This window comes from Mobula birostris, chromosome 15, assembly GCF_030028105.1.
Source record: "Mobula birostris isolate sMobBir1 chromosome 15, sMobBir1.hap1, whole genome shotgun sequence".
NCBI lineage: Eukaryota > Metazoa > Chordata > Chondrichthyes > Myliobatiformes > Myliobatidae > Mobula > Mobula birostris.
The window spans coordinates 39,827,641-39,849,774 of record NC_092384.1 but is presented as its reverse complement, the minus strand read 5'-3'; the positions used below and the strand labels follow the sequence as shown (position 1 = coordinate 39,849,774).

Genomic DNA, 22,134 nt, shown 5'->3' with positions numbered 1-22,134 from the left:
ACGACAGTGATTGGTGGAAGGGGCCCATCATATTTTCCAGAACGAGGGGTCACAGTTTGAGGATAAAGGGGAAGCCTTTTAGGACCGAGATTAGGAAAAACTTCTTCACACAGGGAGTGGTGAATCTGTGGAATTCTCTGCTACAGGAAACAGTTGAGGCCAGTTCATTGGCTATATTTAATAGGGAGTTAGATATGGCCCTTGTGGCTAAAGGGATCAGGGGGTATGGAGGGAAGGCTGGTACAAGGTTCTGAGTTGGATGATCAGCCATGATCATACTGAATGACGGTGCAGGCTCAAAGGGCTGAATGGCCTACTCCTGAACCTATTTTCTATGTTTCTATGTTTCTACTCCATTGTCATGCTTTTCAGGTGGCTCTGGAAGTCGAGCCCCATTAGCACAGGGGCGCACAGTTGAGGCATGACCAGTAATGTAAAGTCTCGATATTCTGTGCCCTGCACCACTAGTGTCGCTACACAACGCCCCCCCCCGGATGTCTGTTGTATGCGACCCGGAAGCCATGGCGACCCTTTGACTTGCCGGCCTTATCGCGAGTCCACAATGCTGCACCGTGGCCGGGTGGATAAAGCTCTCCGTGCTGCCTGTGTCAAACAGGCAGCTTGTCCTGCGCCCCTCCTCCAGGATGTCCATCATTGACCTTGTGAGCTGGTGGGGAGTGCTTTGGTCGAGGGTCACGGAGGCCAGTGTTGAGTCGCTGTCTTGGTCCGGTGCGGTGGGGTGCCCCATGAGCACCCATTGGTTGTAGGTGGTGGGCGGTGGCGCTGACCAAGATAGCCGCCCCCATGTCTTGCACGTGGTGGTGGCGTGCAGGGAAGATGGCGGCAGGCAAGATGTCAACCCCCATGTCTCGCACGTGGTGGCGGGGTGCAGGGAAGATGGCGGCAGGCAAGATGGCGACCCCCCCCATGTCTCACACATGGTGGCGGTGTGCAGGGAAGATGGCGGCAGGCAAGATGGCGACCCCCATGTCTCGCACGCAGCGCTGCTCGATCCCGCTTGCAGTTTGGACTTACAGGCCTTAGCGAAGTGGCCCTTCTTTCCGCAGCTGGAGCAGTTAGCTTCTCGGGCCGGGCAGCGTTTCTGGGGGTGCTTCTTGAGTCTGCAGAAGTAGCACTTTGCGGACTCGCGACTGGCAGCAGCTGAGGTCAATTCGCTGGCAGGTTGCGGGGTCTGCGGCACCCATGAGGCCATCGGGGGATCACGTGCCTGGAGAGCCTCAGAATTGTGCAGAGCTGCCTCCAGCATGTCGGCCAGCTCAATCACCGAATGTAAGGTAAGATCAGCTTTTTCCAGCAGCCACGGCGCACATACACTGACCTGGTCCCTGTGACGAAAGCGTCTCTCACTAGGAGCTCCGCATGTTGTTCTGCCGTCAGTTCTTGGCAGCCGCAGGTCCGCATGAATGTTTGTAGTGCCTGGACAAACTCAGCACTTGACTCCCTGGGCCGCTGGTGTCGTGTCGCTAAGTGATGCCGTGCGTAGACGGTGTTTACCGGCTGCAAATATTGTCCTTTGAGGTCGCTCATCACACCGTCGTAGCTCGGCTGGTCTCTGATTATCGAGTAGACCTGTGGACTGACCCTGGAAAGGAGAAATCTGCGCTTCGCTGTGGAGTCCGTCACTTCAATCGCCTCCAGGTGTGATTCAAAGCAAGCCAGCCAGAGTTCAAAAGCGTTTCCAGCTTCAGGTGCTTGTGGGTCGAGGTCTAACTTGTCGGGTCTCAGAAATGTTCCATGCTTTAAAATTACTGCGAATAAAATTGATGCACCATCAATAACTCCAAAAGACTGGAAGTAGAGTAAGTACTGAAAGGCTTTTATTCGCAGTAAAATGTGACCTCCAGCATGCTGAGTGTCTGCCCCTGGACTGAGAGGAGGAGCCATGGCCCAATCGCCTTTATTCAGGGGTCTGTGGGAGAAGCCACAGGGGCAGTCAGCAGAGGGGCGTGTCCAGACAGGTAACCCAGTTACAACACATATATATGGTTTACCACAGGAAGGAATGAATTCACATAAATTGCAACGCATTCAGCCATGGCTCAGTGGTGACTCCACAAGCTCTGTCTCGGAAGATTCAAGCCTCATTCAGAAGGCTTGGACACATCACCGGGAATGATACTCTGGTTAGCACTGAAAGGCTGCTTAGAGGTGAGATGTTAAGGCTGACGTATTCTTCTGCGCAGTAGCCTACGCCGTAGCCTCTGCAAGTGGGCTACGCCGTTGTGAGTATTTATACCTGTGCGTTGGTGTGTGTGCGTCGCTCTGCAATTCACCGATAAAACGCTAGTTGGTGGTGGGATTTCTATGCCACTGTGTTGAGTTTCTTCGTGTTGAAACTCAACACGAAGAAACTCAAACTTCAAACAATGGCGACTGAAGCTGAAGGAGGGTGAATTTTCTGTGCTTGTCCAGCCACTGAGAGACGTGGACGAGGAAATGCATTTCAAATATTTTCAGATATCGACAGGTAGATTTGACGATTTGGTTCGTCGTCTCCAACCATTTATTTCGCACGGTATACTCAGAGACTGGCAATCACCATTCGAGTTTTAGCTTCAGGTGGAAATCAACAGGCTGTAGCAGCTAGCTACAAACTGGCGTCAAGCACAGGGTCCTCCATAATTTCGGAGGTCTGTAAAGCTTTATGGAAAGCATTGCAGCCAGAGTTCCCTCCCTGTCCTTCAGTCGCCCAATGGCAAGCTATTGCAGCGTCGGAGGAAATACGATGCCACCAAGCGGACCAATCACAGTTGTTGCTGTCTGCGTCACTGTGACGCATAGTTGCATTTTTGGGGCGGTGCGTGCCAGACTATGGTGTGGGGTACGGCGTGGGTATGCAGCTATGCTGTACCTATGCTGTAGATTTGATGCAGAAGTATAAATTGGCCTACACTATGGCACCGTTTTAAGAACACAGTTGGCACTATTCCTGGTGACCTAGTCAACATTTAGCTCTCACCTCACGTCACTAAAATAAAAAAAATCATCCAAGCATACATCTCATTGCTGTTCACATAACCTTGCATTGTGCAAAATGTACAGAACATATTGGAGATACTCCACAGATCACGGCAAAACAGAACATAACAGATTTTTTAAATGCCCCTATTATATCAGAATAAAACTAGCGGAGAGAGAAAACTAAATAATAGTGAAAGATTAATTCTGATCAGGGAAACAAAGCTGCGGTTCCGTGTCAATAACCTTTAATCAGTTGAATGTTTGTATTTTGAACTATTGCGCAATGCTTGGGCGGCTTGACTTCGGAGCGCGTGCGCGTTGTCCCGACTGTGGTGGCAGCGGCGGGGACCCGTAGGTCCGGGGGAAGGCGGGGTGTGGGGGGTCGGTTCTCTGCTCCGCTCCGGGATCTCGGGAGACTGCACGGAGTGAGGGACAGAAGGCCATCGCCATGGGCTCGAGTGTTATCCAGATCCCAAGCCGGCTCCCGCTGTTGCTGACCAACGAGGGCGTTTTGCTCCCTGGCTCTACGATACGCATCAGTGTGGAGACCCCCCGAAACGTACAACTGGTGAAGAGCAGGCTTCTCAGGGGCACTTCGGTCCGGAGCACCATCATCGGGGTCATCCCCAGCACCAGAGACCCCGACAGCGAGGCCGAGGACCTGCCCCACTTGCACAGGTAGGCCTCGGCAGCAGCCACCCAAACTTCAGTAGGCACTTGGGCAAGGGACTTTGATGTTGTCCTCTTTAAATGCTTTCAGTGTTTGTAATTTGTGATTAAAAAGCAGTTCTGTTTTCGTTTACAGTTTTTATACTTCCTGCTGGTCATGGTTAAAACCTGTAGACTAAATGTTCTGCTGGTGGTTAACGAATAAACTCTTGCCCCACGCAGAAAACGTTTGCAATGATTTGTGCTCTGTAAGCAGCTCAGCCTTGTGTAGAACTAATTTAAGTGACACCTTGTGCAACAGTTAAAAGTTTTTTGCTTCATTAATTCATCTGGTATTCATCTGGTATTTCTAGGTTTTTTTTGCTGGTTACTGAGATGGATATAATGAACGGTTCAGTCAGTTTATTATTTTGCCCAAATTGCGAGCATGTTCAAAATGTGATTACCCATGTGAAGGGGTTTCAAGCTATGCAGCAGATGTCATTTTGATCGTTTTGCAAACTTCTGGTTTTCTGTCCTATTCCGTATCTGACGACTCATTTCTGGCCCCTCATACTGTTCTAGTGAAACTCTGTAGTTAGCTTAAGTAGCAGCATTTGATCACACACTTCATTACCACTTGAACTCGAATTGTTCTGTTATTTTGGCGTATTGTTCTGCTTGGCCCTTTATTACCATTACCATTCATTTTTGCACAGCACTGTAAATCTGTTTTGTTTACCTTCACCCAGGCCATTTTCCCTTTTGTTCTTTCTGCTTGTTCTCTATCTTAACTCTTAGAGCTTTCTCAGTGTTTATCATTTTCCAAATTTGATGGTCATTAAGCTGAAAAGCTCTTCGCAAGTGCTGCCTGATCTGCTAAGTATCCCCAGCATTTTCTGTTTTAGTGTACAGTTTTGTAGGGCTTGCAACAGTTTGCTTTCATTTTGTTTCTTTTGAAACTACATTGAACTCTGTACTGGAGCTGCACTGGCTTCTGATACTGAGATAAGAGTGCTAACACAAATAAATAACAATGAAATATAGCCAAACATAAATCAGATGGACCAGTTGTGGTGCAGGAAAGGAGCTAAGATGTTAATGAGAGGAAAAAATTGTTGATGTATTAGTTGATATGCTCAAGAGAACCGATTGAAATGAAATAAATACTTTAAGCTGTTACATTGACTTGGGTATCAGTGGACCACTCCGTCTGTGAGTTTTGGTGTGAGCTTTGTTTTGCCTAATGCAAATAACCTAACTGGCTTTCTAAATAATCCATTTGACTTGCTTTGATTTAAATTTAAGTAAAAAATTACTTTTTCAGAAAATAAACCACCTATGTCTTAGGAAAAGAAGTAATTTGCAACCAAAGGAAAAAAACTATAAGATAGAATTGAATATTTCTATATATGTCCTCATTATTGTTACAAATGTATTCTTCTACTCCAATTTGGGTATGGCTGTAATTTTTGTGTACTATGGATTCCAGCTAATTGGCACAAATCAGGACCAGTATGCTTTGGCCCAATTAAACGGCAGTCCTAATTAGCTGATGTTCAAAAGGTACAAGAAAGGGTTCTCACCCAGTCCCGAAGAAGGGTCTCGGCCTGAAACGTCGACTGTTTACTCTTTTCCACAGATGCTGCCTGACCTGATAAGTTCTTCCAGCATTTTCTGTATTTTTGCTAACAAGTATATTTCAATGAAATACAGAACAGAACACTATTAATGATACTACAGTACTATAAAATTGCATATTAGTTTCTAATAGTTATCGACAGAGGAATTCATCCAGTGTACACATTCTTTTGATTGACTGTAAATGAACAAAATCAGCACAGACACCTGGTATTGATAATGTACTGCATCCATACAATGCTATCAACAATTGCATTCTCCAAATCTTTATTTTCATTGTAGCATTCAAGATGATTATCAATACTTTCAAATTCTTCCTAACTTGAAGTGGTGAAATCATCTCATTTTCACTCCTGGCTGTTTCTGGCATCTCGAAGCCTGAATGTTTGAAACCACAGTGAGCAGCAGTTCTGAATTGTCTTGCTGCTTATTTCTCGCGGCTGTCAGTGACAAAAATCACTGTTTTTTGAACACAAGCAGCTGACTCCATTTTAAAAACTGTTTGCTGTAAGCACAGTGAAGTGTCTAAGGGTAACACAAGTGCACACGTTCGACAGTTTGTCAACCATCTCCTGTCTTAATTAAGCAGCATAGTGTCCCAAATAAATGAAGGCTTTTTTCTTGATTAGTTTTTGATCTTTAAAAATTGTCCTGTTAATTGACTGTCCCGATTAACTGATGACCCAGTTAACCAGAATCAACAGTATTTGAAAATGCTCTTGATTTCTTTTTTAAACAGTTCGAACAGAAGATTTGCATGCTTTTTTTATTTATTGCCAGGCAATTGGCAAGGTAATCATTCTTATCATGTATGTTATTTGTTGTGATTCTAGTATTATTGCATCCTTTAGTTTAATATCTTTTATATATTCTGCATTTCTTTAAAACAAACAACTTTTTTGATTTGCTGATTTGTTGTCTTTCTCACATTGTGATTAGGATTGGAACAGCTGGTATTGCAGTGCAGATAGTAGGCAGTAATTGGCCGAAGCCACGCTATACTCTATTGATCACGGGCCTTTGTCGGTTTAACATACTTGAGGTTGTGAAGGAGAAGCCATTTCCAGTGGCTAAAGTGGAACAGCTTGATCGGTTGGAGCAATACACAGATGGTATTGGGGAGTTGAATGACCTTTCACAGCAGTTCTACAAATATGCAGTTCAGGTCTGTGTAAAGTGTCTTTTAATATAATTGTAATTTACATTGATTAGTTTTGGGTGATTAAGCCGCACTGTAGTGGGTCAAACTACTACTAATTAGAGTGCATATGTTACCCCCATAATAAATCTTGGCTGTGCAACAAGATATGAATACCAGAATGTGATTTGTTTTAAAGGAAAACACTTTGGAATTCAAAAAGTTGCGTTTTTTTAAATCAAGAAAATGTATCTTAATGAAATACTTCATAACTTACAAAAATAAATTTATTCTGGATGAAAATCAAAGACTGTGGATGCTAGAAATTTGAAATAACAATTAGTTAACAGTTCTGATGAAGGGCACTTCACTGAAAAGTTAGGTTTCTCTTACACAGATACAAGTTTATTTGCTGAGTGTCTCAGAATTGTCTGAATGTATCTCCTATTTCGATTCTAATATTTTATTTCCAACTGTGGCATATTTTTGAAGTTTGATTTATATGAAAATACAGTGTTTCAATTTTGAGTAAGAGTTTGGGAATAATTTAGTTAAGCCTGAAACAAGGATACTAACCTGAATAAAACTAACTTGAGAGGTGGCGGTAGGTGAGTTTACAGCTGATGATTGTTGTTTAAAGTAAAAGTTGGTCTTTTTAAAAAAGGTTCGTAGATTTTGTAATTTTATGTTCATAGATTGTGTAATTTTTTTATAAGTCATTTTCTTTTATAATCTTCCCAGTTCTGGAATTATCTTCATTTATCTTGACTTGACTTGAGAGGTTGGAAAAATGCAAGGCAGAGGCAGAGTATCAACTCATCAAAACATGTCACAGCTTTGCTAATTTTAAACTCGAGGATGACTGAGCTTTGGGCAGTTGTGAAGATAAAATTACTGAAATTCACGAACCTGCCTCTTTTCTGTTATTGGGCCACCAAATTAGAGACAGGTTGATTGCTGAAATCTGTTGAAGGTAGCGTACATGGTGCCATTAACACCATCCTTTTTAATCTAACAAGACCATCACTCCCCCAACTCTCTGGCAGGTCAGTCTGGCTGGCAATCATGCAGGAATCTTGTTGAAACTATCCACTTTCAAATTCAGCAGGATATGTATTTAAATCTCTTACCTGCTTGAATGTTTCCAAGTGGCTCCAGGTTGATATTAGGATGAATTAGTTTGAAAGCTTTTAAATTTTCCTGCTGCTCCATAAACATTTTTAAAAAGTGCTGATGTGATTTAATGGAAAATTCTTTAATCTTTTCAGAGCGTGAAAGCATTGCATAATATGTGACCCATGGCACTAGGTAAAAATTGTGCGGTAATGGATAATTTAATGTTTGCAGCTGTTGGAGATGTTGGATATGTCAGTACCAGTCGTTGCCAAGCTGAGACACTTGCTGGATAGCCTTCCTAGAGAAACACTGCCTGACATCCTAGCGTCAATTATCCGGACTAGTGCTAATGAAAAGCTGCAGGTACAGAGGATTATAAATGCACGTTCATAGAGCATAAAATTTAAAAATTCATGTAAGATGTTGAATAACTGTAACTGAAAAGTAAAATAATTTCATCAAAATTCTCATTGTCTTTTTTTGTTTGTTCATAAGAAATGCAGTTTACAATTTTACCTGAGAGGAAAAAAATTGGGCTGGAAGTTAGACAGTTAAACTGTTCATCTGTAGTAGGCTGACCTCTGGAAAATTCCAAAGTTCATGAAGCCTGAGACTGAATTGGCTTTAGTGCGGGATGCACAAAGAGAGTCAGAAGTTCAGTTTTGGGGCTCGTGTTTGGGTATTTACAGGGGAACGTGCTAACTACCCTACAACAATGAGTAGAGTCTATCTTCGGATATATTTTATAAACCCACTGACTCACAGCGATCTGGACCCTACCTATTCCCACCCTATCACTTGTAAAAATGCCATTCCATTCTCTCAGTTCCTCCGTTTCTGCTGCATCTGCTTTTTCATTCCAGAACAACTGCGATGTCCTTCTTCAAAGGAAGGGGCTTCCCTTCTTCCACCGTCCTCCTGCTGCCACACAGGGATAGGGTTCCTCTTAACCTCACCTACCACCCCACTAGCCTCCACGTCCAGTACATAATTCTCTGTAAATTCTGCCATCTCCAAAGGGATCCCACCACCAAGCATATTTTCACCCCCCCCAACTTTCTGCTTTCTGCAGGGATCACTCTGCCCCCTCGTCCCTCACCACTGATCTCCCTCCTCCTGGTACTTATCCATGCAAGCAGAACAAGTGCCATACCTGCTCCTATACCCTCTCCCTCACTACCATTCAGGGCCCCAAAAAGTCCTTCCAGGTGAGGTGACACTTCACCTGCAAGTCTGTTGGGGTCATATATCTGTTGCTCCTGATGTGGCCTCCTGTATATCATTGAGACCCGATATAGATCTGCTTTGTCGAACACTTTCACTCTGTCCGCCACAAAATATGGGATCTCCCAGCGGCCACCCATTTCAATTCTACTTCCCATTCCAATTCTGACATGTCATTCCATCGCCTTCTCCACTGCCACGATGAGGCCACACTCAGGTTGGAGGAGCAACACCTTATATTCCATCTGGGTAGCCTCCAACCTGATGGTGTAAACATCGATTTCTCGAACAACTTCTAATTGCCTCCCCCACCCCACCCCCTTCACCATTCCCCGTTCCTGTTGCCCCTCTCACCTCATCTCCTTAACCTGCTCATTGCCTCCCTCTTTCCTTGCTTCAGTGGCCTTCTGTCCTCTCCTATCAGATACCCCCTTTTCAGGTTTTGGCCCGAAGCGTCGACTGTTTACTCATTTCCACAGATTCTGCCTGGCCTGCTGAGTTCCTCCAGCATTTGGTGTGTGTGTGTGTTGCAGTCAGCGGAGAGATTGAGTTTAGGTTTGGTCAGAGTTCTGGAGCAAGAGCTGGCTGCGAGAGATCATTGGAAAGTGGTGATAGTTGTTGAGATGTTATAGTTAACTGTTGAGGGTTCGGGACCTTTAGTTGAGTAGCCACAGTGAGGAGTGGTGGTGAAGTTTGGGAAATAGATGCGGAAAAATAAAGGGTCCTCTGAACTATTGGTTTAAAATACATGGCATCAGATATTTTACTTCACATAACTGCAAGCAGAGAGCAGTATTACCAATTCTGAACTTAATTTTAAATATTGGAAAAGGTTGCTTTTTATTGCATAATCTGGTGTATCATAATTTTGCAATAAAGGGTATGCATTTTATTTACAGATTGCATATGGGTAAAATTGTAGTTAGGGATCTACAGATCTAACTTGGAGCAATTCAGTAATACCTAGTTTGTGCTTTGATACATAGGTACTGGATGCTGTTGGTTTAGAAGAAAGATTTAAGAAGACCATTCCATTGCTTGTTCGGCAAATTGAAGGACTAAAATTACTTCAAAAAGCTCATAAATTAAAGCCAAGTGATGAAAAGCAGGTAGGTGTGATTTATTGTACCGCAATGACATAATCAGTTATTTAATCCATTAAATTTTGGTGCAGAGGACTGCAAGATTGCAAGTTATACTTTTTTATGATGCTGTATTAACTGTTGACTAAAGACTGTTCCAAGGTTTTTCAGTGTTGAACATCAAAAGAAAGTTGCTGTATCCAGAGGAAACCCACATGGTCACTGGGGGAATGTACAATCTCCTGACAGTCAGCACCAGGAATTGAACCCTGTATGCCCTTCTATGGCCAAATTTTGGGTTTTTACATTTGTTATGATGCATGGGAAAGACTTGTTTTGTAAAGGGAGTAATATAAATTCCTAATGGAATTATGTTTTTGAAACTTTTGTGATAAAATTCCAGCAATATTATTTATACATTATTCCTTATGAATAGCAAGCGATTGTATTACTTCCTGCAATTTCAAATGTGAAACAAAACTGTTATTGATGAGGGACTACAGTCCACTGACTGAAGCAGTTGGTCTATATTTCACTTAAATATTTAATTTAATGTACACCATATGCATAATTTAGGTAAATATATGTGAAATACAGTGGCATGCAAAAGTTTGGGCACCCCTGGTCAAAATTTCTGTTACTGTGAATAGTTAAGTGAGTAGAAGATGAACTGATCTCTAAAAGTCATAAAGTTAAAGATGAGACATTCTTTTCAACATTTTAAGCAAGATTAGTGTATTATTTTTGTTTGTACAATTGCAGAGTGAAAAAAAGGAAAAGAGCACCATGCAAAAGTTTGGGCACCCCGAGAGATTTGAGCTCTCAAATAACTTTTATCAAGGTCTCAGACCTTAATTAGCTTGTTAGGGCTATGGTTTGTTCACAGTCATCGTTAGGAAAGGCCAGGTGATGCCAATTTCAAAGCTTTATAAATACCCTGGCTCCTCAAACCTTGTCCCAACAATCAGCAGCCATGTGCTCCTCTAAGCAGCTGCCTAGCACTCTGAAAATTAAAATAAATGATGCCCACAAAGCAGGAGAAGGCTATAAGAAGATAGCAAAGCGTTTTTGGGTAGCTGTTTCCTCAGTTCGTAATGTAACTAAGAAATGGCAGTTAACAGGAATGGTGAAGATCAAGTTGAGGTCTGGAAGACCAAGAAAACTTTCTGGTAGAACTGCTCGTAGGATTGCTAGAAAGGCAAATCAAAACCCCCATTTGACTGCAAAAGACCTTCAGGAAGATTTAGCAGACTCTGGAGTGGTGGTGCGCTGTTCTACTATGCAGCGACACCTGCACAAATATGACCTTCATGGAATAGTTATCAGAAGAAAACCTTTCCTGCGTCATCACCACAAAATTCAGCATCAGAAGTTTGCAAAGGAGCATGTAAACAAGCCTGATGCATTTTGGAAACAAGTCCTGTGGACTGATGAAGTTAAAATAGAACTTTTTGGCCGCATTGGGCAAAGGTATGTTTGGAGAAAAAAGGGTGCAGAATTTCATGAAAAGAACACCTCTCCAACTGTTAAGCACAGGGGTGGATTGATCATGCTTTGGGCTTGTGTTGCAGCCAGTGGCATGGGGACATTTCACTGGTAGAGGGAAGAATGAATTCAATTAAATACCAGCAAATTCTGGAAGCAAACATCACACCATCTGTAAAAAAAAAAGGCTGAAGATGAAAAGAGGATGGCTTCTACAACAGGATAATGATCCTAAACACACCTCAAAATCCACAGTGGATTACCTCGAGACGCAAGCTAAAGGTTTAGCCATGACCCTCACAGTCCCCCGACCTAAACATCATTGAAGATCTGTGGATAGACCTCAAAAGATGGCCCAAGAATCTTAGAGAACTAGAAGCCTTTTGCAAGGAAGAATGGGTGAAAATCCCCCAAACAAGAATTGAAAGACTCTTAGCTGGCTACAGAAAGCATTTACAAGCTGTGATACTTGCCAAAGTGGGTGTTAGTAAGTACTGACCATGCAGGGTGCCTAAACCTTTGCTTTGGGCCCTTTTCAGTTTTTGTTATTTTGAAACTGTAAAAGATGGAAATGAAAAAGTAACCTTGCTTAAAAAATTAAAGAAATGTGTCATCTTTAACTTTATGCCTTTTGGAAATCAGGTCATCTTTTATTCGCTTAGCTATTCACAGAAACAAAAATTTTGATTGGGGTGCCCAAACTTTTGCATACAATTGTAATTTGTGTAGATTATTGGTTAAACAAATGCTTATTTGCTAGACTCCATTAATCTTTTTGAAAGAGTGCTACAATTCCATATTGAGCAGAGTAGAAAATGGTTCTGAGCTCTGCATATTACATTTTTTGGTAAATGTTGTGAGATGTATTTTGGTGAGGAGACAACAATCCAATTAAGTTACACAAGATTCTGCAGATGCTGAAAAATCGAGCAACAGACACAAAATTTTGAAGCAACTCAGCGGGTCAGGCAGTATCTATGGAGGGGAATAAATGGTTGACTCAAGTCCTGATGGATAGTCTTGGTAAGAAACATTGACTGCTGATTTCCCTCCTTAGATGCTTCCTGACCTCCTGAGTTCTTCTGGCATTTTTATGTGATATTCAGTTAAGTGTAGTAACTAATGTTAGAGTCCCGGAAGTATTTATCAAAGAATTTTTTGTATTTGTTAGATTGTGACCATCCGACCTATTAGAAAAAACAATCAAATTCCAGGACGACAATTGAATTTAGAGGCACTTGAGCAGGAAGATGATGATGGCGATGATAGTGATGATATTATCATACTGGAGAAGAAGATTAAAAGTACAAATATGCCTGAACAAGCAATGAAAGTTTGCATTAAGGAGATCAAAAGGTATATCATCATCTTTGAGCAGTAACGTACATCATTCTTTTAGCAGTATTGAAAGCTTGATGAGCTAGGTGCAATTCTTTTAAATGGATTTTTTCAAGTCGTCATTTGGATTGATTCTAATTTATGCAATATGAAAGCATTTGAGATTTTGGATGGATCTTAGATAAGCAGTACTGTTCCAAAATATACTCTATGTCCTAGCAAGAATAAATATGGTAATGGTTCCTAGTGTACTTGCTCTGCCTCTGTAAAAAGCAGCTGAATTAAGTCATTTCGCTCACTTTGTACTTGTTTTGCTATTCATTATTATCACCGTTGATCTACTTTACTTTCACTAATCTGCTCTATTCTGATTCTGTTTTGTTTCCAAAACTATATTGATCTCCATTTTTGAATATCTACAGTGATTATGCATTCACTGTCTTTGTGATAGAGAATCCCAAAAAAGAAAATATTCATCTCCTTTCCAGGTGGTCCACTTAGTTTTTTGAGATGAAACCCTGATTCCAGACTACCCAGCTAGAGACAGGATCATGTTAGTATTTGCTTGCAAGTCTTATGTTATGATCAGAGCAGCTTTTATTGTTCTAAACCCAATACAATGAAAGCCCTGTATACTGAGTGTTGCCTGCTAGGAATACTGCCTCATCCGTGAAATACAAATTCTGTGTGGTCTGATGAAGACCTTATTTAACAGCAGTAAGATTGCTGTACTTATGCTCCAGTCCATTTATTATAAATGCTAATGTACCATCTGCCTTCCCAATTTCTTGATGATTTTGCATGTTAATTTATAAAAGGAGTTGCTATAAGGACACCCAGATCCGTTGGATTCCTACATAACTTTATATTGCTGTACTTGAAATGCCAAATGTTACATTCCTGCATACTCAATTAACTTGTCCTGCTAATTAAAAGCTATTAATAGGTCTGTCAAATGTGATTTTTTTTTTTCTTTTTTTTAATAATTTTGTTTTATATTGGAGCAGACCTTTTGCTGTGATATGCCTGGCTCTACCAGCAGATATTTCTGAGCGTAAGCTGAAGCATAGTCTTTCTCTCAGCAAGGCACCTCTGCCAGAGGATGAATGGATTCCTTCTCCAGAGCAGTGTAGCTTTTGCAGATATCCCAGTGATTAAACTGAGAGATCTGTCAATTGCAGCCTGGTGCAGACACTGTTGTCCCATCAAATGAATGAGGGAAATGGGCAGCTTCATGTGTTCATGTTCTTAACCATGTGTATGTCTTTCAGCACTTAGTCCTGAATGCTTTTAAATGTCTAAGTGCCACACATTCATAAATGTCACAATTTGACAGCCGGCATATCTGGGGTTGGGCCCACTGCTACCACATGAGCTCTATTCCCTAAACTAGATCACGTGCTGGAGGAAACAATGTAGTGCAAGGACAGGAGGTTGTGGGACATTTAAAAAAAATGTTGCCCTATTATTAATTTTCTTATTGCTCTGCTACTATGCATCAAATGATAGATTTTCTGAGCAAGTAGCTCCAGAATATTTGGCCAAAGTTCCTTGTGTTTTCATTCTTTTTTTGTTTAATATTTTCCAGTCCAAGGGTTCATTTTAAAACTAGGGAATTCATAGAAAATGTGTCTATTATCTGCTTAACATATTAAATTTAAGCCTTAAATTCATGACTTGACTGCCTGTAAGCTAACATATCTCAAGGTTGTATAATTTGTACATTCTTTGAAAATAAATGCACTTTGAAACTTGATCTCTTAATTTCATGAATGTTACTTCCTGTCAATAAATAAAATTGATCCTCATACCAGAGTACTTTGTTAATATTTAATACCATTTTTGGTTTAAAAAGTTTACCCTGGAGCTCGGTATAACATCAGCCATAGTACATTCATTCTCACACAAAAATTTCTTAATGACAATTTTCTTTAGTCTTGTATAATATTAGATATAATCTGTCATATAGTTCCATAAAATTCAAACATAACAATTGGCAGTGATAGAAAAAATTTCAGAATTCCAATTTGGAACACTTTGATTAGTAAATCAACAGGAATCTGTCTCAGCAACACCACTGTTACAAATTAATTTCTTAAACCTGAAGATCTGGGCATAAGGTCATAGCGTCTTTGTAAGTCTTCTAGATTTTATTTTCAATTAAGAATATAAAGCTTTTTTCAAAGGCACTATTATTCCTGCAAATAAATTTGACCTCAAACTCAGTTGATAAGGAAGTGTAAAAAATCTTTCAAAGAACTGCCTTAAAACTACAAACCATGTTGCCTAATTTTTTAATGGGTTTTGTCCTTTACAGGTTAAAAAAGATGCCTCAGTCAATGCCAGAGTTTGCTTTGACCCGAAATTATCTGGAACTAATGGTGGAACTGCCATGGAGCAAAAGCACAACAGGTAAGAAATTAGTTACTGCAATCTAGAAACCAAAAAGCAAAATGAATACTGCACTTTCCGGTTAATTGAGCCATCGATTAATCAGGGCAGCGGCTTATTTGGAACAACTCTTAAGGAACAAAAGCTAATCAAGAAAACAGCTGGGATTCCCTTTGTTTATTTGGAACACTATGCCACTTAATTGGGGCAAGATACTGTTGCTGAACGACTGGTAATTAGTGGCAGTCACGTGAACTTATGTGGCCGTTAGAAACTACACTGTGCTCAGAGCGAATGGTTTTTAAAAAGTTCATTTACATATGTTTGTGCTGAAAAAGCAGTGACTTTTTGTCACTGATAGTTGGTGAAAGTAAGTGGAAAGAAAATTTAGAATTGTTTAGTTCACTGTGGTTTCAAGCCTTTAGGCTAGGGGATGCCTGAAACAGCCAGGAGTAAAAATTAGATGATTTCACTACTTCAACAAGTTGGGAACTATGAAGAATTTGAAGGTATTGACGATCATCTTGAATGTTACAATGAAAAGGAGGATTTGGAGGATGCAATCGTCAAAAGCATTGTATAAAGTCCATTATCTGCACTATGTGTCTACACCTATTTTGGTGATTTATAGTCAATGGGGAAAAAAAATGGCAGTGTGCTGGTTGTCTGTCATATTCAATGATAACCATGAAACTTGTGTGGGAGAGTTTTAAAAGCGGAAAAGCCATTGAACTGGGACAGTTCCACTCTCAATCTTGGAAGTCTGTGTCCAATGGTACAAGTAGTCGTCACAAACTGGGGTCTTCCTTGGTTGCAGTGGATAACCATAAGTACTTCTGTGCCTTATCATGCCCTTCGCTCTCCACGAAGCTTTGCAGAACTGCTTTGGCTGTTGGATCTCACTTGATCAAGCTGACTTCAAATGCAGGTCCCTGTTTGATCAAGGTACAAGGCCTGCTAGCTACACTTACCTGGCTTAGCTCACCTTTCGAAGCAGTGCACCAGGGAGTGGCTGTTGTCACATGGGAACAGCTACTTGGAGCTGCAGGTGTGAGCTGAGGGACCAAAGGTGAGTGAGCTGCCCCAGAATGGACATTACAAGCCCCATCACCAGTGGTGCTTCCTTTCCCTGGACAGCTTGTACATGGCAGCATACACCAGCTCGTACAAAGCAGAGTACACCGATAACTATTAGGAACTAATAAACAGTTTTATAGTATTTATAGTTTTCTGATTTGTTCTGTATTACATTAAAATACACAATTTGTAAATCGGTTAAATGGTTTGTTTTTATACCTTTAACTATTTCCACAAAACCTCTGCTAATTGGGGCAGCGGCTTAATTGGGCTAAAATATATTGATCCTGATGTGACCCAATTAACTAGAATCCACTGTATTTTAATCATATTCAGAGTTGATGTTTTTTTTTGAAACAGGTATGTTTAAACCCACTGAAATCTATATACAGACCATTCCCAAGTTTACCATTCCCCCAAATTGTATCCAAGTCAGTTCCAATGATACTATTACAATCAAAAGTTTGACATGCATTTTTATGTTTATTCCTGTCATCTGCAGAATTAATTTCACTTTCCATTTTTAGTAATTATTCTTCCTTATTTTATGTGCTTTTGATGCCATTTATTACATACTGTGTTGACATGGTTGCAATATTGAGTGATTTTTTTTTTGTGTATTTTTTTTTCCTGACCTCTGAACAAAATAGATTTGTGGAAGCTGTTAAAGCCAGAGTGTGTTTGTTACCTAGCGATGGCACATACTAAATAAAAGTTGGGAAGATCAGAGAATGAAGTGGAATATTTTAACATTTGAATTTTCTACTAATTTTAATATTTGTTCGATTTCCTGTAATTATTCTAGTTCATTCTGTGGGAACCCTCTATAGGGCTGTGACAGTGGTGTCCATTCCTTCTTTCAATACTGTGTCTCAGATTTCCGCGGTATTTTCTAGTTAGTGTCTCCTGCATTAGGGAATCATCCTTCATGTTGCATAAATTTGTCTTAAATGGTCTTTAACCAAAGCATTGGAGTAGGACCGCATGCAGATGTGGAATGTTCTTATTATTCCTCATGCTTGTATGCACTCAAGCTCTGCATGCACTCATTGAAAAGTGCAAATCATTAGAAAAGGGCTATGCTGGCGATGTTTCTTCTTGCTCTTCTGAAAACTTGTTTTCTTCCCAATTCTGATCACCTTCTGGCATTACCTATTTCAATGTTTAGTTCAGTGCAGTGTATATGGATGCTCCTAGGCTGGTAGTTGGTAAAAGAAATTGAATGATGGTGCTTGTGATAAGATGAAATAAGGTAAGAAATAAAAATGGATTATAAATTGTCACAGGTAATTGCTGTGTTGACCTGAGGGTGCAGTGGGGATTACATTCCTTCAAAACTCTCCATATTGCAATTTTGTTTTTGTAACATGAAGCCAAGTTGTGTATTTTTTATGTTGTAAACTTTGTTTTATTTTGTAGCTCAAATTTTTTGGATAATTATGAATTTATGAATTCTGTGACTTTTTGTTATCAGAAAAGCCAGGCAGAATCTATGAAAAAGAGTAAACTGTCACCATTTCAGACTGAGACCCTTCATCAGGACTAAAAAAAAGATGAGAAGTTTAAGTAAGAAGGTGGGGGGAGGGGAGAAAGAAGTACAAGACAATAGGTGAATCTGGGAGGGGTGAAGTAAAGAGAAGCCATGTAGCATAACATGGCAGTAAAGGCATGTTCCCAAGAAGGATGCATGACTGTGGTAGCAGGTCTGAGTGAGCACATGGTCGAAGAGTCGGAGGGAATCGGAGATCACGGGGGGGGGTGGTGCAGTGAGAGTATTGCCTTGTGCTGTTAAAAAAGAGATTAGAATGAAGTTTTAGGATAGACATTTGTGCTGGTTTTAGAATGCAGAACCACATGAAAATGTCATAATTAGTTTTGTTAAAATACAATGTAGGCCTTAAAAAGTCAATCAAAATGTGTTCAGCATCTTCTATAGCTTCTTCTGTCCTCTTGTGTATTGGGAAGTACTTCATTTTAGTGTTTCACTGAGGGAATTTGTTGCCCTTTTAAGACCTGATGAGCATGCTGTGTAGTCTTTATGAAATGCAGTCAGTATCAAGTGGGAGCAGTTAGAATATAATGGGCTGGTAATCCAGCATGCTTTTAATATAAGACACTTTTTATGTGCCCATGCAAAGCCATTAACGAAGGAACATTTGTGGCTGATAGATGAAAGTGTACAGGGGTTTGTAGTCCCTACAGAGAGTTTTTAAAAAACTGTTAGAAAATTATTAATGCAATAAAGGGGAAAATTGCATAAATGATAGGCATGATTAGTTCTCTGCACTTTGTAGGAAATTAAGTAGATTTTATTATGTTGTGTATGGAGCCAGAAATAACACCCTGGGCCTGCAAAAATGTCATTTTGGGAGGTGTGTGGGGTGACTGCAATGAGGTCAGGAGTCCTAAGGGTGTTTTTCCTGAATATCATCAACCGAAGTATAGAGCTCTAATAACCATTTTCATTGGCACTAGAATTGTGATTGACAGGTGTAAGTGGGATGTCTTCACGTTGGTCTGTTGGAAAGGTTACAGAGATTGGGCAGTTTGGTTGCTGGCCAGATGGGGTTGGGTGGTGTTGCTTGAAACAGTGATCAGTGGTGCAGGTTGGAAAATTGATTAATGATGATGTTTGTGAACATCTGGAGGAAATGCCTGGGATTAGGTAAGTCACTTAAAGATACTCTCTTCCATTTCCATTAAAACTATAAATAGGTGAATTTAATTAAACCTGTTCCAGTCAGCTGTTTATTCACTTTTCTTTCAGTTTGACTCAATCTCAACCCACCTGCTGCCCTGTCCTTCCTATTCTACCATATTTCAATTGATTCAAATAGCTTTGGTTACAAAGCAAAATTAACTGAGTGTTCATGGACTGCATCTCTGAATAAGTGGCGAAACAGACGTCCCACTTGGCGTCTGCCTACACTGATCAGTGTGTGTGCTGGAGCTTCTTCCTTCCATCACGCTTCAAGGCAAGTGTCAGAGCTCCTGTTACTGCCCTGGCTTGAGAGAAGCTAACCACATGGAATTTGAACTCTGGTTTTGTGCTTTATCTCCTAATGATACTGGGGAAATTGTAAAATCTGTACGTGATCTCTAATGCAAGATCAATTGTGGCCTTTACAGTGTCACCAGAACATGTTCATTAAGAGTTTCTCTTTTGAGAAATCTTCAGTAGCGTTATATTCCATTGCCAAATTTCCAGCTTCCCTTAGCAACAGCATTCTGCCAGACGAACTCAGTGGATCAAGCACCATCTGTGGGAGGAAAGGAATTGTCGACGTTTCGGGTCAAGATTCTGCATGAGTGCCCACTGGGTTCTTCCAGCACATTGTTTATTGCTTCAGATTCCAGCATCTGCTATCTTTTGTGTTTCCAGCTTTCCCTGCCTGCTTGATCTTATCTTCCCTCTCAATCTTCCAAATGTTGCCTTTCTTCTGTGCGTTTTTCCCCTGTATTGGTGTTCTTTTAGGGTCTTGACCTGAAATTTCAACAATTCCTTTTCTTGCACACATCTTGCTCAATACAGAGTTTCTCCAGCAGTTTGATTTTACTTCAAGTTCCACCACACGTAGTCTCTTGTCTCCATTGGTACTCTTTTGATGCATTGTAGTCTTTTATTGCAGTAACCTACATTCCAAGTCTTTCAGATTTGAAATGGTTAAACTTTCACAAAGCCGCTTGTAAAAATTACTTGCAATTCAAGCACTGCCTTTTGAATGAGGATTTGCTATAAATAAGAGGGAAAACAGCTGATTGCGGTTGTTGGCCTCATGGAACACTGTGCATATATTCATGCAGGCTCTGCAATTCACGCTAGATAAATGTGGTTGCATTCAAATTTGCTGAAGTGTCATTTATTAAATAGCGGCATCTGTTTGACTGTTGATGGGTAACAAGATGATATGAAATGCTGTGTATTGGAAGTCTGTATTTGTGCAATGGGCTGAAAAGCAGCAACCATTTGTTGGACATTATTCAGGGTATGGGTGACCAGCTAGCAATAATTTGCATTGGCTGATTTCAAAATGTCCACATTTTTTACTGGCTTTTGAAGAGAATTATTATAAATATATTTCTAAACACATCATTCATATTTGTAGATAGATTTTTGTCATGTGAAATTATTTTATTAATGCTCTTAATTGTTGACTGCTGTTAATTCCTTTGCCTTCTAATTTGGAAGCTGTAGTATTTTTGATAATCTTGTACAAGCTGTTACTCCTGTTGTAATCTTCTTACCAAACTTAATTTGGGTTTAGACCTCTTTTTTAAAAAAAAAAAAAAAAAAAAAAAAAAAATTCTCTTCAAAACGTTAAACACGATGTAAGTAAACAGGTTACTGTCATGAAAAGCAAAAAAAAAACTATATTTACAAATCTCAATTGAAAAGCATAATAAATGGCAAATGCTGGAAGTAGATTATACGAAAGCCGTAGCCCTTCAGAGGTTGTCAGGAAAAATATAATCCATCATACCAGACCTGTTCAGATTATGTACCACACATTAACTTTATCACAAATTTTCTTTTTGCTGCAGTAAATAAAGCACTTCCACAAACCAAGAGAAGACTGCATTCAGCATTTGGTGATTTAATATGTCACGTCACCCTTATCCGAAGTTCAAGTGCAACTGAGACATGTATATCAGCTATGTTAAAAACTATTCTACAAGACAGGCTGCTCTGATGAAATTAGAAGGAATATTACTGAGAATATTTATTGTCATTGGTTTCCAGATCACCTGGACCTTTGTGCTGCAAGAGTTCTACTTGACAGTGACCATTATGCAATGCAGAAGCTCAAACAAAGGGTGTTGGAGTATCTTGCTGTTAGACAACTTAAAAACAATTTGAAAGGACCCATCCTCTGTTTTGTGGGACCTCCAGGTGTGGGTAAGACCAGCGTGGGCAGATCCATAGCAAAGACCCTTGGCAGAGAGTTTTACAGGATAGCATTAGGTGGAGTATGTGATCAGTCTGACATTCGTGGTCACAGGTAATGCACAATTACTAATATACAAAAATGCATTTATATAGAAGTAATATTTTGTAACATTGTATTTATGTAAACTTGATATTATCAACAACCAGTCATTCACTTGCTCCCTTTTACACATTTGGATTTCTTTTGTTTTAAATTGTCTCACATAATTGCCCCCCAAAAAATGTTAGGAAGGTAGGTAAACAATTCTTCCCTCTCCCCACATCCTGAAATTGTTGATCCCATAATAGGTTATAGCTATGTCTTAACTGAATATTATTCGTATGTTCATTAGAATTTTAGAGCATGGTAAGAAAGGCCAATGGTGTCCTTAATTGTATTAATACTTTGCTGTTTACTTGGAGACAATAGTAATCACTTTAGTATGACATTGTACAGACCTAGAAATGTTTCACTCTTGTTTTAAGCACAACTGAACCTACAAAAGATCCAAAAGAGTAAGAGGCGGTTGAGGTGACCCGTACTTAGTAAGCTTGCATGTTCTTCAAGACCGATTGGTAATCCTGTACTTGAGATGTTTCTATGGCCATCTTCCAGATTGCTGCATTTCTTTCAGATCTTTAACATGTGTACTGCTTCTTGTCTACATTCTTCTCACTTATAAAATTTTTGTCAGCTCATGAATAATTCAGTAAAATTATTATAGATTCCTAGTCATACAATATGGAATGAGGCTCTTTGGCCCATCAGATCTAAGACTATAAGGCATAGAGTAGAATCAGGCCATTCAGCCCAGGCAGGTCTGCTCTGTCATTTAACCATTTTCTTTCTCAACCCCATTCTCCTGCCAGATTATGCTTCTGCAAATGAAATCCTCTATCCGATAATCTTCCCAAATAGGTTGCCCATCATTGATGTAAGGATCACTGGTCGACAATTCCCAGGCAGGATAAACCCCTTTGCCTTTCTTGAACAAAGGAATAGCATTTGCCACCCCCAAACTTTGGCCAGTAAGGATGCAAAGATCATCGCCAAATGTGCGTCAATCTCTTCCCTTGGTTCCTCT

At 40.3% G+C, this 22,134-nt stretch overlaps 1 protein-coding gene across 3 annotated transcripts in view; it reads left to right on the top strand.

Annotated features, from left to right (window-relative positions):
- The first annotated feature begins 3,343 nt into the window (after positions 1–3,343).
- Positions 3,344–22,134, top strand: part of lonp2 (lon peptidase 2, peroxisomal) — a 69,417-nt gene continuing 50,626 nt past the window's right edge. For all 3 annotated transcript variants that reach the window (XM_072279628.1, XM_072279627.1, XM_072279629.1), the window contains exons 1-7: positions 3,344–3,660; positions 6,211–6,436; positions 7,757–7,888; positions 9,736–9,858; positions 12,488–12,672; positions 14,972–15,066; positions 20,864–21,122. In XM_072279628.1, the coding sequence (XP_072135729.1) occupies positions 3,431–3,660; positions 6,211–6,436; positions 7,757–7,888; positions 9,736–9,858; positions 12,488–12,672; positions 14,972–15,066; positions 20,864–21,122 (1,250 nt within the window). In that variant the 5' untranslated portion in view covers positions 3,344–3,430. The remainder of the gene's footprint in view (positions 3,661–6,210; positions 6,437–7,756; positions 7,889–9,735; positions 9,859–12,487; positions 12,673–14,971; positions 15,067–20,863; positions 21,123–22,134) is intronic.